This window comes from Dipodomys spectabilis, unplaced genomic scaffold, assembly GCF_019054845.1.
Source record: "Dipodomys spectabilis isolate Male_0828 unplaced genomic scaffold, ASM1905484v1 ptg000201l, whole genome shotgun sequence".
NCBI classification, from domain to species: domain Eukaryota; kingdom Metazoa; phylum Chordata; class Mammalia; order Rodentia; family Heteromyidae; genus Dipodomys; species Dipodomys spectabilis.
This window is the reverse complement of record NW_024870878.1, coordinates 4,826,509-4,840,820: the sequence shown is the minus strand read 5'-3', so window position 1 is coordinate 4,840,820 and position 14,312 is coordinate 4,826,509. Positions and strand designations below refer to the sequence as shown.

Below are 14,312 nucleotides of genomic sequence, written 5' to 3'. Positions count from 1 at the left end.
AGGCTCTGCTTCCGGTAAAAAACAAATCAACTCCTGCTTCCTACTTGTGATTTGATATTTGTATGAAGAAACAACAGGGTATTATTGAAACAAGAACTTCAAGGTTCTAGGGCTTGATGTGGCGGGAATGATTCATTTGCCCTCTATGATTTTCATATTATCCATCTGTCATTCACTTCATACTGATAGCATGTTAAAACATTCTTATTTTACCTGTGTAGTTTGAGAACATAGCAAATGGAAAAATAGTAAGTTTGAAAGGAACAATCTTTCCTCACTACCATGTGAAAGCACCTAATTATCAGCACACCCCAACTTCACAGCTACCCATCCCTGCTGAGTGACAGGTGGACTGGCCCACGAAAGACCTTAGTGGCTAAAAGTTAGTATGATTTTCATCCCTCCTGCCAACTTCCTAAAGGCTCTCTCTAGAATGGAGGTGCTTTCTCCTTCCAGGTCAGTCTGTCTTCTCAGTATTCCAAGCCTCTGGACCCATCTTGTTCATGTGAGGTTGGTCTCTGTCATTGCCTGTTCCTAGGTATTCTCCCATCTGCTGGGCATGAGCTCTGTAGCATGTGAAGTGCCAGGTCAGATTTAGTGGGGCCAGACTTTCATATTCTAGTTCTCATCTAGTCCTCTCTTAGGCAGAATGCAGTGTCTCTGTCATTGCATGCACCATGTTGTATGGATGGGAAGTGGGTGAGCACACTGGCCCTCAGAGTGTATTCGCTTTGGTAAAGAATTCTCTTGTCTTAAGTTCTCAGCTCCCAAGGCACATCTGCAAATGTTCTTCCCCACCAGCAGGCATGTTTACTTTTTTAAACATTTTTTATTGTGAAAATACTGTACAGAGGGGTTACAATTACATGGGCAAGGTAATGAATATATTTCTTATCAAGCATTATTGCCTCCTCCTTTGTTTCCTCTTCCCATCCCTTCCCATATCTGTCCCCCTTCCCCCCCCCCCGCCCCGCAAAGTTGTAAAGTTCGTTTTTCAACATAACGACTTATACATCTCATTGTTGCAATGGGTCCACCTGTATCCCTATTTAAACAGTTAGTTTTTGCCCTTCCCTTCCACAAATTATACCAACATCAAATACAATGAAAGCAGGGGTTATACCGTGGGGGAAGGACATACAAAGCAACAAAGAAATCATCTTATAAATATGTTAGAAACAATAGCAAGAAAGAAAAAAGACACTTGAATAGTTATCTTGCAGTTGACAGCCTATAGGTCATTCACTGCAGCAAACATTCCACTTCTATCTGTAGTCTTGCAAGGTTGGGGAGAATGGGTGAGGTAGGTTCATCTCTTTCTTTCTGTGGGACAGAGGGAGGAAGGTATAAAGGAAGGTCACTGAAGATAAACTCTTTCTTCCCTTCCCTGAAGTCAGAGGTGGCAGCTTCCTCAGGAAGTGTTGACTTTCCAAGGAGAATTTTAGCAATCCACACTATGAATTATAGCTTGCAGGCTTTGGGCAGCTTAGGGGTGCAAGGAGATTATCGACACCTGGGAGTTCTGGAGGTAAATAAGTTCACATTTTGATTAACTACACATAAAATATTTGCTTTGTGGATTATCTGTGACCTATTTGAAATCTAGTACTACTTTTTCTTTCCCCTGTGCCTCTGGGCCACTTTTCCCACAAGGTGGTAAATGTGCTGCAGAAATATAAACTAATTTTTATAGATGCCTAGGAGGAAAGCAAATGTGCAGCAAAGATATTCACATAATACGCTCTGGAGTCAAGTCAAAATGATTTTGTGTCATGGGTTCTTCAGGATGTCTCAAGCCTCCTTTACCTTACATTAGGCTATTTCATCAGTATCTGATTATTTAATTTGATTATGCCATCATGTAAATAGGGAGTTTAATCTCTCATCTCTTTCTCTCTCCCTTCCTACCTTCCTCCTTCCCTATCCTTTCCCCACTTCATCCACAGGTGTACCATAGATGACCGGGTTACCAGGGTGGCCTGGCTCAACCGCAGTACAATTCTCTATGCTGGAAATGACAAGTGGTCCATAGACCCTCGTGTCATCATCCTGGTCAACACACCAACCCAGTACAGCATCATGATCCAAAACGTGGATGTGTATGATGAAGGTCCATATACCTGCTCTGTGCAGACTGACAATCACCCCAAGACTTCTCGGGTCCATCTCATAGTGCAAGGTAAGTCACAACTAGACCAGATGTTGAACTTTCATTTAGTAATGGAAAGGAAAAGGGATCTTGGTTTTGCTCTACACAGATATGAAGATACAAAAGGTTCTGTTGCTCAATTGAATCCAGACTGAGAACTAGATAGTTTTTGAAAAGTTTTGTCTCTAGTCCTTCTATGGTGATCAGGAAGTTGCTTGAAGTCTCTTAAGAAACTTAGCTTTCTAAAGCTGGGGTAAGATATATTCCAGCATAGATAAATACAGTACTATTCAGACAGCTCTTGAATGATCATTCTGAGACTTATTTTATAATAAAAGGTTAATGTTGACATGAAATGGTGTAACCTGATTGTTTCCACATAGTTGCTGATCTTGCATGTTGTGGACTAGTCTCTGGGTACTGGCCATTATGCGTTTTGCTTTCATTTGCTCTTAGTCTTACTGTGGAGCCTGGTGTGGAGAGGAATATTCTAACAAATGTATCCAGGTCAATGTTGGAAATAAACTTCTGTCATTAAAAAGGAAGGATCAAAGAATAGCTTAGCATCTTTGCCAATTCTTTTGTTAAATGTGAATCACTATAGTTCAGACATTGCATCACATGTGCTTTTTACAACAGTTTACTTTGTAGCTGAAAAAATGGGATAGAAGTGTCATAAGCTCCAATATTAACTACTAGGAAACACAATTGCAGACATTGGTTCTAAGGATTTGTGAACTACGTTGACAAGCAACAGTCCAAAATGAACTGCTTTTGAACTGATTCAACTGCCATGGTTGTGTAAAGAACTTTTCTGTCACGTATGGTCTCAGAGTGGGAATGAGCTTCTGAGAGATGAATTCCATCACTCAGTGTTCCTCCACAAAGTGAGAGACTAAGAGTGTCTTTTCTTCTAGTGTCTGGCTGACATCTTAGGGACACACACTGAGCTCTTGGAAAGGGTCTTCTTGAGTCCTTTAGTCTGTAGCAAGTTCCTTATATCTGATCTCATTTGTCATGGAATCAACAGATTTTGAGCACTCTAGATTGTGAAATGTGTATGGTATCCATGCTTAGCTAAGAGATTTCCACAGATCTGCTTTTTTTTTTTTTTTTTTTAAAAAGACAGTGTTATTCATTTCAGTTGGTATCTAGAAATGGTTGGCTGATTAAGGAAACACATCTGTTTCTGCTCAGCCACGTGCACCATTCCGAACACTATTCTTTCATTTGGCTAGAACAGCTCCTGAGTGTGTGCGTTGGTAGGTCCTCCTCTGTAGGCTATTTACGATGCATATTGGGCTGGGGATCTGTCTGCTGCAACTTCTGTCTTCCAGCAGACCCAGAGACAGCCGCACTGCTGAATATTGGCTTCCATCTGTCCTTGAGGTCCTCTCATGTCTCCATGCTTTCAGACATTACAGAAGCCTGCCATATGACAGGCATCTCTAGATGCTACTGCTTCCCATTCTCCATATGTGTACCACCCAGGGTATGGCTGGTTGATGATCACAGCTCGAGGGCCACAAGACTGGCTGCCATCTGGACACAAAGGCAACTGGCACATCCAACACTTTTCCTCAGAAGATGATGGGGGCACTGGGTGAGCTCAGTCATCAACAATGGGCTGGGACATCTGCTGAAAGTTTCTGGGGATGCCGAAAACAAGGACCTGTGAGCTCTTACCACCCACCTGCCACCTGGGTTCGACTCCAGAAGAGCAGAAATTCTCCACATTGGAAATGACACTTCAGTGGCACTTCCATGGCCTTGACAACAAAGTTGTCTTCTCATTCAGGAAATACAGCACTGAAATAAAATATAACTGTCAGGCATTGTACAGAAAACAGACAGAAACAGAGAAAGGCTATGTTTCCCAAGGAAGAGGACAGAGAGTGTGAGCATGTCAAAGTCACTACAGGCTATAAAGCACTTGGTGAGGGCTCTGAGGATAATGTTGTTCACAGAATGCCAGGGTAATTCCTTGGGGCCTTGTAGTTCCTGGGAGCCTTCTAACCTTGGTTACTAAAGTCTGAGGATGGGAAAGACAGAGACAAGAGCTTCACCTACCCTATAAGCTACCTGCTCAGGCTCTAGATTTCAGAGCCTGCTCTTTATGGCTCTGGCTACCCATCTAAATGGCCTGGGAAATCCAAATGCAAACCATCAGGTGGAAGGAGGAAGAGAAGGAGAACAAAGAGGTGTTGCTAGAACTGTAGGCAGGTTAACTTTTCCATTGAGAAGAAGCTCAAGTTTCTGTGGTCTATCTTGTCTTTATTAGCAATGCAACACCAAAACCAGTAGAATTATGAGGGAATGGATGTGGAGACCCCACTGTTCAATGAGAAAGAAGCCCAAGAGTCCTTTTTCCCAGCAACTATCGGCTTTTGTCCAGCCTATAGATTAATTTTTTAGCCTTAGTGTTATTTCAGGTTAGATAAAGATAATGAAAGTTTCCTAATCCTCTTAAAGAAGATTTATCTGACTGAGTAGAAAGCTTTTGGAATACAATAAGGCATGTATAAAACTGAGGCCTAATCTTGCCCTTAATTTCAAACTGCTGATGGGTATTGATTTTCCAATGAGAAAAAGTAAAAAATTTCCGAGCTGCAACTTGTCCATTAAAAAAAATTGTGTTTATTTATCTTCTGCCCATTTGAGAATGTTAATGTCTTACGATTTCTGCCAACCAGGTGCCATTCTCAAAAGAGGCCATTCTCACCAGGCTATTAGCTTTGGTGTGGTTTGTTGTTGTTGTTGTTTTTTACCCCCTGCAAAGACAGGAAGTAAAAGATGTTCTGTCAATCACCTCAATGTTGATCTTTTACTCTTTCATGAGGTTGCCTTTGCCACATGTCAGAGGAGATTTATTTCCAAGTCCATCTCTTTGCAAGAAGAAACTGCCTTTATGCAAATCCAATTACTGATCCCTAAGGCACATCTTGGTCACTAGGAGTTCATTATGAGCTGCCATGTGAACATATGTGATATTGTGATCTAGACTTTATACCACTAGGAGTTAAGGGAAACCAAAGTTGGGGGAATAGCCTCTGTGGGTCAGAATCAACAGGGCAAGAAAACCTGCCTGGTGTTATACAGGGATTTGCTTCTGAGATAAGGAGAAGCCTCATTTTGAGGGGTCAAATTGAGAGTCTTTATTAGAAAGTGGGAAGCCAGAGACTGCTGGGGAACTCTTGTCCCAAAGACTTGCAGCCCAGAAAGTAGCTTGTACAAAGCTTTTACAAGCTTTGGGATGGGTCCCAAACCCAACAAAAGCAAACCATATAGGGGGGAAATCAGGGGTGAACAAAGCAAGCCATCTAGAGGAATAATCAGGGGCAAGCATTCTCTATAGCAAAACTTTCCTGGAGCTAAATACCATGATACATCTGCATATTCCCTGAAGCAGAACTTTCCTCGGGCTAAACCACATTACACAGCTCCCCTCTAGGCTTTTCAGAGCTGGATGAAAAGCCCACACCACCCAGCAAGACACCAGGATGGCAGTGAAGACAAGACATTGTTACTTAGACCCAGTATCCTTATTTCACTGGCAGTTCTATCAAGGATGCGCTGGAGTGAAGGGAAAGTAGGGAAATGAGGCTAAAGCTTGCTTCCATCATCCAGGGAGAGAGACATGTGCTGTAGATGTATATGCAGAATGGACAAGTGCCTAAGAGATTCTTTCCAAAGGAAATGGACAGCATGAATCCCAGTGCCTTGAAAGAGAAAGACTTACATGATGCTACTTGTTTTTTTGAGTTGGGAGACGTAATGGTGGCCTCCACAGTGACTGAAGATGCAAGGTGCTGTGCCACTTAGAAGCAAAGAGCTTTCAACTCACAAGTCTGAGGATAAAGAAAACAACCACATTATATAGACACTATAGACAAAGAAAAGGGGAAAACAGAAAGGGTAAGTCTGAAATTCGGAATGAACTTACTAGCTGAAAAATAGGAAAGTTTCTGATCTTAACCTTTCCTATAGAACATCATGAACCATATTGGATTTACTGAGGTCTTAAGCAGTCGAAACACGAGGCACCGCAGGCACTCAGAAAAAAAAAAGAAAATTGTTTGTAAGATAATCAGAAGAACAGACTGAACTGGCATATGAACACAGTGTCATCAAGACTCTCTAACAAGCACTACACAGGGAATAAGTTGCAGTTTGGCCCTATGAACGGCTTGGACAGTAATAGAAGATCCCTGCAAAGGAAAGAAGTGAATATGACAAGCTAAGAGATGTGTTTTAACAGAGATAACATTATGATCATGAATTTATCTATTACTTTGTAGCCATAGTTACAATCTTTGTCTCATTTGACTCTTACAACAAGCCCTGGGGTTATCAGTGAATGATGTTATATCACTTGCAAGGTGGATACCAACAGCTCTCAAGAGTCATGGTGGCCTGCCAGTGTCCCCAGTGGATGAAGAACAGAAGAATCTCAACCTACAGCTAATGGACATCAAGATTAATATCTCTTCAGTGTGCTCCAATGCCTCTTTAACCACATTGTATGAACTAACCACCTCTAGTTATGTTTTTGCCCCAGGTCAATGGGAAAATTTTAAGGTTTTGTAGATTACTCAATTATGTTTTTGTTTTTATTTCCCTGTATTTGGCAATGCACTGTATTAACAGACATTACATTAAAAAAATTCCAAGAAAGAAAGAAAGTCATGAGTATGGGCCTTTAAATCTACTATAAATGGTACAGAGAGGCTGAGAGAGAGGCAGAGAAGGAGGTAATTAATTTTCTAGTAGCTCCTTCCTCCAGGGAAGTGCATTTTAAATGTTACCACTTTATCCCATGTAAGCACTGAAAATCCTGGCCCCTCTGAGGGTCTAGGATGTAACTGTTGTTCTAATTGACAGTAATTCTTCAGCATTCTGAAGCAACAAAGAGCCCAATGCATCCCTTGGTGTTAGTGGTTTTGTTGCTAGGGATGTATACACAGGAAGATGTGGTCTACCTTTACTTCTGTAAAAATTTTATTTATTTATTTATTGTTTACACTGGTACTAGGGCTTGCACTCTTGCTTAGCTTTCTTCCTCAAGGCTGGTGCTCTACCACATGAACCACACCTCTACTTCTGGACTTTTGTTGTACAATTGGAAATAAAAGTCTTTCAGATATGTCTGCTGGGGCTGATTTTGAACTATGATCCTCAGATCTCAGTCTCCTGAGTAGTAGGATTGCATTTGTAAGCCAGCAATACCTGGGTTATATTTGCTTCTTAAATGTTGGTATCTGCATCCTCTTCTCTTGATTACAAATGTCTTCACCACAAGATGTTTTCTTGTAGGGAATGTCTTTTGCAAAGCCCAGGTATGCAAAAGGTTAGAAATGATGAATTTTATTAAATTTTAGAGTGAGTCTCCACAGCAAGCAATTTCTTTCTTTCTTTTTCTTTCTGTCTCTCTCTCTCTCTCTTTCTTTCTTTCTTTTTCTTTCTCTCTCTCTCTTTCTTTCTTTGTTTCCTTCCTTCCTTCTTTCATTCCTTCATTCTCTTTTCTTCTTCTCTTTTTTCTCTTTTCTTTTCTTTTTGTGCTGGTCGGGGCTAGGTCTGTCCTCAAGAATTGTGCTCAAAGTTAGTGCTCTATTATTTTGAGCCACAGTGCCATTAACTACCAAAAAGGTAGTTAATTGGAGATTAGAGTTTCAGAAACTTTTCTCTCCAGGCTGGCTTTGAATTGCTATCCTCAGATCTCAAGCTTCCTGAATACCCAGAATTACAGGTATGAACCACCAATGCCGGTGCTTATGCAAGTTCTATGTACAGAAAAGATTTTGGTCTCTTAGCCTGGAGTTAACTCAGGGGGAACTGGTTGTTATCTTGAACTTTTATTCAACATATAAATGAGTCCAGTTTCCTATACAGCCCAGAACTGGGTTCTACATAGCCCTGGCCAACCTGAGTGGTAGACACATTGAATGAAAACTTACCTTGGGCTGGGTGCTGGTAGCTTATGCCTAGAATCTTAGCTACTCAGGAGGATGAGATCTGAGGATCATAGTTCAAAGCCAGCCCTGTCAGGAAATTTCCTGAGTCTCTTATCTCCAATTAACTACCAAAAATTCTTAAGTGTAGCCATGGCTCAAGTGATAGAGTACTAGCCTTGAGCAAAGGACCTCAGGGACAGTGCCCATGCCCTGAATTCAAAGCCCTACAGCTGACAGAAAAATAAAAGAAAAAGAAAAGGAAAGAAAGCCCATCTCAGCTTCCCCTTGCTTCTGCTCTAAAAAATATACATCATTTACATTTACATCTTACAGAGACTCAGGCTTAGAAAGACTGAAAATGTTCAAAGAGACGATGGAGCTCCTAAGTGTTTTAAATTCTCTTCAGTGCACTCATCCTTTAGGTTAAGTTTTTGACACTAGAGAAAAAGCTATCAAAATACAAGCAGTCAAGACAACAGGTTTCCAGTCCTGCTGCTCACTCTTCTGAGTGCCCTTTACTTTTTCTTTGTTAAATAAACTCTTTGTTACCTTCCTATATTTAAAAAAAAATACAAACCGTCAACAAGCCACTTTACATGCATTATCTCTTTTGATTATTCTTCACAAGAACCCGTCACCACTTTATATGAGACAAGAAATTGAGATTCAAAGAGGAGGAAGTGACTTGAACATGTTAGACTAGTTTTTTTTTCTTTTCTCTTTTATTTGCTGATACTAGGACTCAAACTCAAAGCCTAGGCATTATCCCTTAACATTTTTTCCCTCAAGACTATGCTCTACCATTTGAGACACCACTCCAATTTTGGCTTTTTGGTAGTTAATTGGAGATAAGAATCTCACAAACTTTCCTGGCTGAGCTGGCTTTGTACTGCAATATTTACATCTCAGCCTTGTGAGTAAATAGGATTAGAGGTGTTGCCCAGCTTGGCTACACAGTTCTTAATGTGAGATGTCCTTTCTCAACAACCCCCAGTATTGTGTTGGTATACTATATTGCTAACTCAGAAGGACAAGCAAATGTGATAATAGGTCACTAGACAGGACACTTCTGGTGATGCAGAAAAGGGAGGATGTAAAGGAGATAGTTCTGTCGTAAGGGAAAGAGGTTTTGGGATAGAAATTTTACAGCAGGATGAGTGTGACAGGACCACAGGGCACAATGTTTTCAGTGATGTTGCTATTTTTAACTCTTTCTCTATTATGAACTTTTTTTTTTACTATCTTCCTCTCTTCTTCCAAATATTTCAGTCAGTTGAATTAACATATGTGATTATGAGCTTAAAGAAAAGTAAGCAGTCAACCTGAAATACATTTAATTTATTCAGTTTCTTTTAAATTATAGTCACACTTATTTGTCACAGCAGGGTAGAGGAGTGGAAAAGAACAAGTCTGGGCATGAGAAAACTCTACAACCTAAGCTCAGTCTTGAACATCTTAGACCTGTTTTTAGAACATTTTCTTCATGGGCTTTCTGCCTTGGGATGAGGACCAGTATTGACTATAATTGATTTTCTTTATGTTCCACATGCATGGTTTAATCTTTTGTGTGTATGGATATATATTTTTACATTTGGAAATAAAATTCTATAAAGGAGTGTATAAACTGCAAATTCCAGGTATGTGTGCAAATAAAGCTCATAAACAAAAGGGTCTACAGTATGAAATAATACTAAGAACTATGGGCTTCATTTCTGTGAATTTGAGCTGGAAGGGCTGAACTCATCATACGGAAATCCTTTCTAATTGAATGAGTTGTAAATATGATTACTCAGGGAGACTTTTTTATTCTCCTGAAGATAGCACAAGTGAACCAGGGTTTTTGTGTGTTTCTTTTCTATTTCACCACTTTCTCATTTATATTTTCTTGAGAGTTCTTAGCATTTGGAGGTCCTCTTTCTAACACTACTGATTAATGGGGACTCTTAAGAATTGTTTACCCTCTGGGTTGGGGAAAGTTGAGGAGAATTTCTCCTTCCTAGTTCTCTGACATAATCTCCCTAACTGACATCAAATTGTTTTATTTATGTATGTGTGTATTTGGATGTGTCTACCAATCCTCTATCTCTATGACTATTATCATTCATCTTTATATCTACTGTTTATCTGGCTATCTATCATCTACTAACTGACTTACTGATCAATTCATTTATCTATGCATAATTACCTACTTATCTATTTATCTATCTCTATCATTTATCTACTGACACCTATAAATTTATTTAACTATGAGAACTTACCTGCCTATTTACCTATCACCTATCTACCCATTCTTTTCCTTCCTTCCTTCCTTCCTTCCTTCCTTCCTTCCTTCCTTCCTTCCTTCCTTCCTTCCTTCCTTTCTTTCTTGGGGCTTGAACTCAGGGTGTGGGTGCTATTCCTAAACTTTTGTGCTCAAGTCTAGTGGCATCTACTTTGAGCCACAATACCATTTCTGGTTTTCTGGTAGTTAATTGAAGGTAAGAGTCTTACAGACTTTCCTGCCCTGGCTGGCTTCAAACCATGATCCTCAGATCTCTGCTTCCTGAGTAGCTAGGATTACAGGCATGGGCCACTGGCACCAGCTACCCATTCTTTATTAAAGAGGTAGGTTTTGCCAAGAGAGCAACCACAATAGAAAGAATGGCACAACTGTCTTCAGAATAAGTATGGTGATCTATGGGAGGGCATCTCATGAACCTTCCTTCACAGGAGGATGCCCAGGGCATACAGGCTCCCAGCATGCCTTGCGTCCTCTAGCCCTCAGTGTTGGGATGAGGCCCATGTTCTCTCTGCTCTCGGTTTGCTTCACTCAGCTATTATCTGAATTTGACACCTCCTGGAGCCAGAAGAGAATTGATGTTCACCTCCACCTAATCTCTTAGGTTGTGATACGTTTCATGCTATGATGTATAGTTAGCGACACCACAGTCCCAAACACATTTATATTAAAAAAAAGAGAGAGAGAAACAATTTCTTCTTTCATCACTACTCTTCTGCCACTATAAGGAGAAATATGGAGCTTTTTTCTGCTCCACTTAACAGCTAAAATATAACACACGCACATCACATGTACACACACCCAAGCACAGACGCACAATTTTCACAGGTTTTGTGGCTGTTTCTTCTGTGGTCTCTGGGCTTCTATCTCGCCTGCCACCTAATATGTAGATTTAGAACCATGTAGAAGATGGGTACTCAGTCTTTTTTTAATATAATTGGTTTTATTGTGAAAATATCATACAGAGGGGTTACAATTACATGAGCAAGGTAATGAGTACATTTCTTATCAAGCATTGTTGCCTCCTCCTTTGTTTCTCCCCTTACCATCCATCTCCTCCTCCCCCGCCCCCGAGCCCCCACCCCCCACATACACCAATACTCAGTCTTATAGAGTCTGCTAGGTTTAGGACTCACCTAGAAGGGAGGGGACATATTCCATCATCTGTAACAAAGACTAATAGTTATAAGAATAGGAGGAATTGATGTTTTCCAAGGTAAATTAGATCAGAATAAAATTTGACACTGAGTGAATTTTTTAACTAGATGTGGCAGAGTCTGGGCCTATCATCTGCCTTACATGTAATACATTTAAATAAACAAAGCAGCCACAGCAAAGTCTGTCCTCAGAATCATTGCTGATGTGGAGATGGAAGAGAAAATGAAATGCTGGCTATGTTCTACTCCATTTGTGGGCAGTTTCTGCTTATTTCCTAAGAAGCCAATTTGCCAGAAGCTATAGTAAATACAAAGATCTGTTCACACATGTTCCTATTGCTGTGAACAGGGAAACAATCACACCTTAGAAAAGTAAATCAGTAACAGTCTATAGTTCTACCCTAGAGTGAAGCTCACCATGACCTCATGTAGCAGTATTTCAAACTCTGCCATCCACAAGTTTAGTTAGTCATTAGTTAGCATCAGGATAATATTTTCCTATATGTAGCAAGTACATACCTATTTGGAACATCTGAAATCCTTCTCTAACCTAGTTTTGAGCTCCTGGTTAATAGTGTATGTGTGTAACAGAACAAGGGTGTGAACTGAAGACTTATTTCTCTCACTTTGAGTTTTTTGCTCTAGGCAAGCAAGCACGGTGCCATTTAAGCCACATCTTCACTTCCAGCTTTTTGCTGGTTAATTGGGGATAAAAATCTTATAGACTTTTCTGTCTTGGCTGGCTTCAAACCTTCATCCTCAAATCTCGGCTCCCAGCTATGATGGCAGGCATGAACCACTAGCACCCAGTTCCACTTAACATGTTTTAAGCTTAAACATAGTGACTCAACAATAGTAACTATCCATTGTCTTTTTCCTGTTTTGGCTTTACACAAAGCTATCAAAGCCTTTGGCTGTTCTTTCACTAATAATTTCTCTCTGTAAGTCGAAACTTGTAGAATAATAAAAGGAAAGCAGGACCATAAGGAGTCTTTTTCTTAGTAGTACTAACTTGTGACCATCCCTCACTTACTAGCCTGTCAATCAGTTGATAGACATTATCCAAGTCTATTTTCTGGTTCTCTCCAGGAGACACTATTCATTCTCCTGCCTTTGAGTGAGGAAACATCACCCAGGAAATTGTCCTAGGCCATCAGCTGATAAGTATAGGGCTGAGACTTGGGCTCAGCATCATCTAGAGTGAGAGCTCTTCCTCAGCCCTAAGGCTGGCACTAATCTTTATTCCAGTTCTACTCAATGAGCAGGTAGGTCCACTGATCTCTACTTTTATCTCACTGCATATGCCATCCTAATCAGGTCATCTCCATGTGAAATATTTCAGTCTAATATCATTGCAACCAACTTCTGTTCTCCTTAAGCCTTTTCTCATCTCAGTAAGTGAAACTCCATTCTCAGGGTTAGAAAAAACTTTGTACATATATTTCCAGTTCTTAATGTTTCCCTTAATTCCAGCCTCTGTTATGTTTCTTAAATTCTCTCCTGAACTCTTCAATTTGGGTATTCCATCACCATCTTAGCACATTCCATATTGAAGTTACCTTCCTCACCCCAACACCTAATCCTTCTCTTCTAGCTCACATTCTTATTCATGCAAACACCATCCATATGCCCAAACTTGGCTTAAGCATTCATTCTTCCCTCTCATTTGCTGCTCTGCTAAAAATGATGTTGTGTTCACTAAAGTCATGCTCTTCCTTTTCATTTCTATACAAGGACCATCACAGAGCAAAAACCCATTCACTACTGGCTCTTCATCTTGACTGACACTCAATCTTCAGTCTCTTCCTCCTTGTAATTCATTTTTAACAATATTGCTTAAGTATTACTAAAGCCTATATCTGACCATATTGCTTCTCCTCACTGGGGGTGTTTAAAATATATTTTTTCATTTTCAATTGACATATAGTAATTGTACCCTTTCATAGGCCACACTGAGACATTTCAATACATGTAAATAACACATGATGATCAGATTAGCATAACTGGCATATCCATCACTTTTGATATTGATTGTTTCTTTGTGTGAGGGAATACTCAAATTCCTTTCCATTCTATTCTTGAAATACATAGTTAACTGTTAATTTCCCTCTAATGATAACAAAATTGTCGAAACATCTTAGATCACCTCTCTGAGTGTTGAATGGTCCGGTGCTATGCCTTTCTTTTCAATTTCATGCTGTATGTGTCCATGCTTACATAGACACTACTCATACATTTGTCTGGATACCTCCCCCTCATCGCCAGCTCCCCAAACTTTTACCATTACTCACATAATTCATCTGTCTAGAATTCTCTAGAATATTCTTTCTGAATTTCCAAACCAAAATCCAAAATAGAACTGCCCAGTAGAACTTTACTTCCCTGACAGAAATGTTCCATAGCTGTATTCTTCAACAAGAAAACTGTCACCCACACATGTCTAGTGATATGTTCCTAGTACCACTGAAGGACTGAATGTTCAATTTAATTTAATTGTGTGTGTGTGTGTGTGTGTGTGTGTGTGTGTGTGTGTGTCGGTACTAGAGCTTGAACTCAGGGTCTCCTACTCTTCTTTTACTTTTGCACTTTGGGATGGTGCTCTATAACTTGAGACACAGCTCTACTTCCTGCTTTTTGGTCATTAATTGAAGAGAAAAGCCTCACAGACTTTTCTGACCGGCCTGGCTTCAAATCAAGATCCACAGATCTCAGCTTCCTGAGTAGCTAAGGTTACAAGAATAAACTACCAAAGCCCAACAAATTTATTTAATTTGAAC

General features: G+C 40.1%; 1 protein-coding gene across 3 annotated transcripts in view; it reads left to right on the top strand.

Annotated features, from left to right (window-relative positions):
* Nucleotides 1-14,312, top strand: part of Opcml (opioid binding protein/cell adhesion molecule like) — a 560,765-nt gene that overhangs the window by 304,937 nt on the left and 241,516 nt on the right. For all 3 annotated transcript variants that reach the window (XM_042696179.1, XM_042696180.1, XM_042696181.1), the window contains exon 2: nt 1,947-2,179. In XM_042696179.1, coding sequence (XP_042552113.1) covers nt 1,947-2,179 — 233 coding nt within the window. The remainder of the gene's footprint in view (nt 1-1,946; nt 2,180-14,312) is intronic.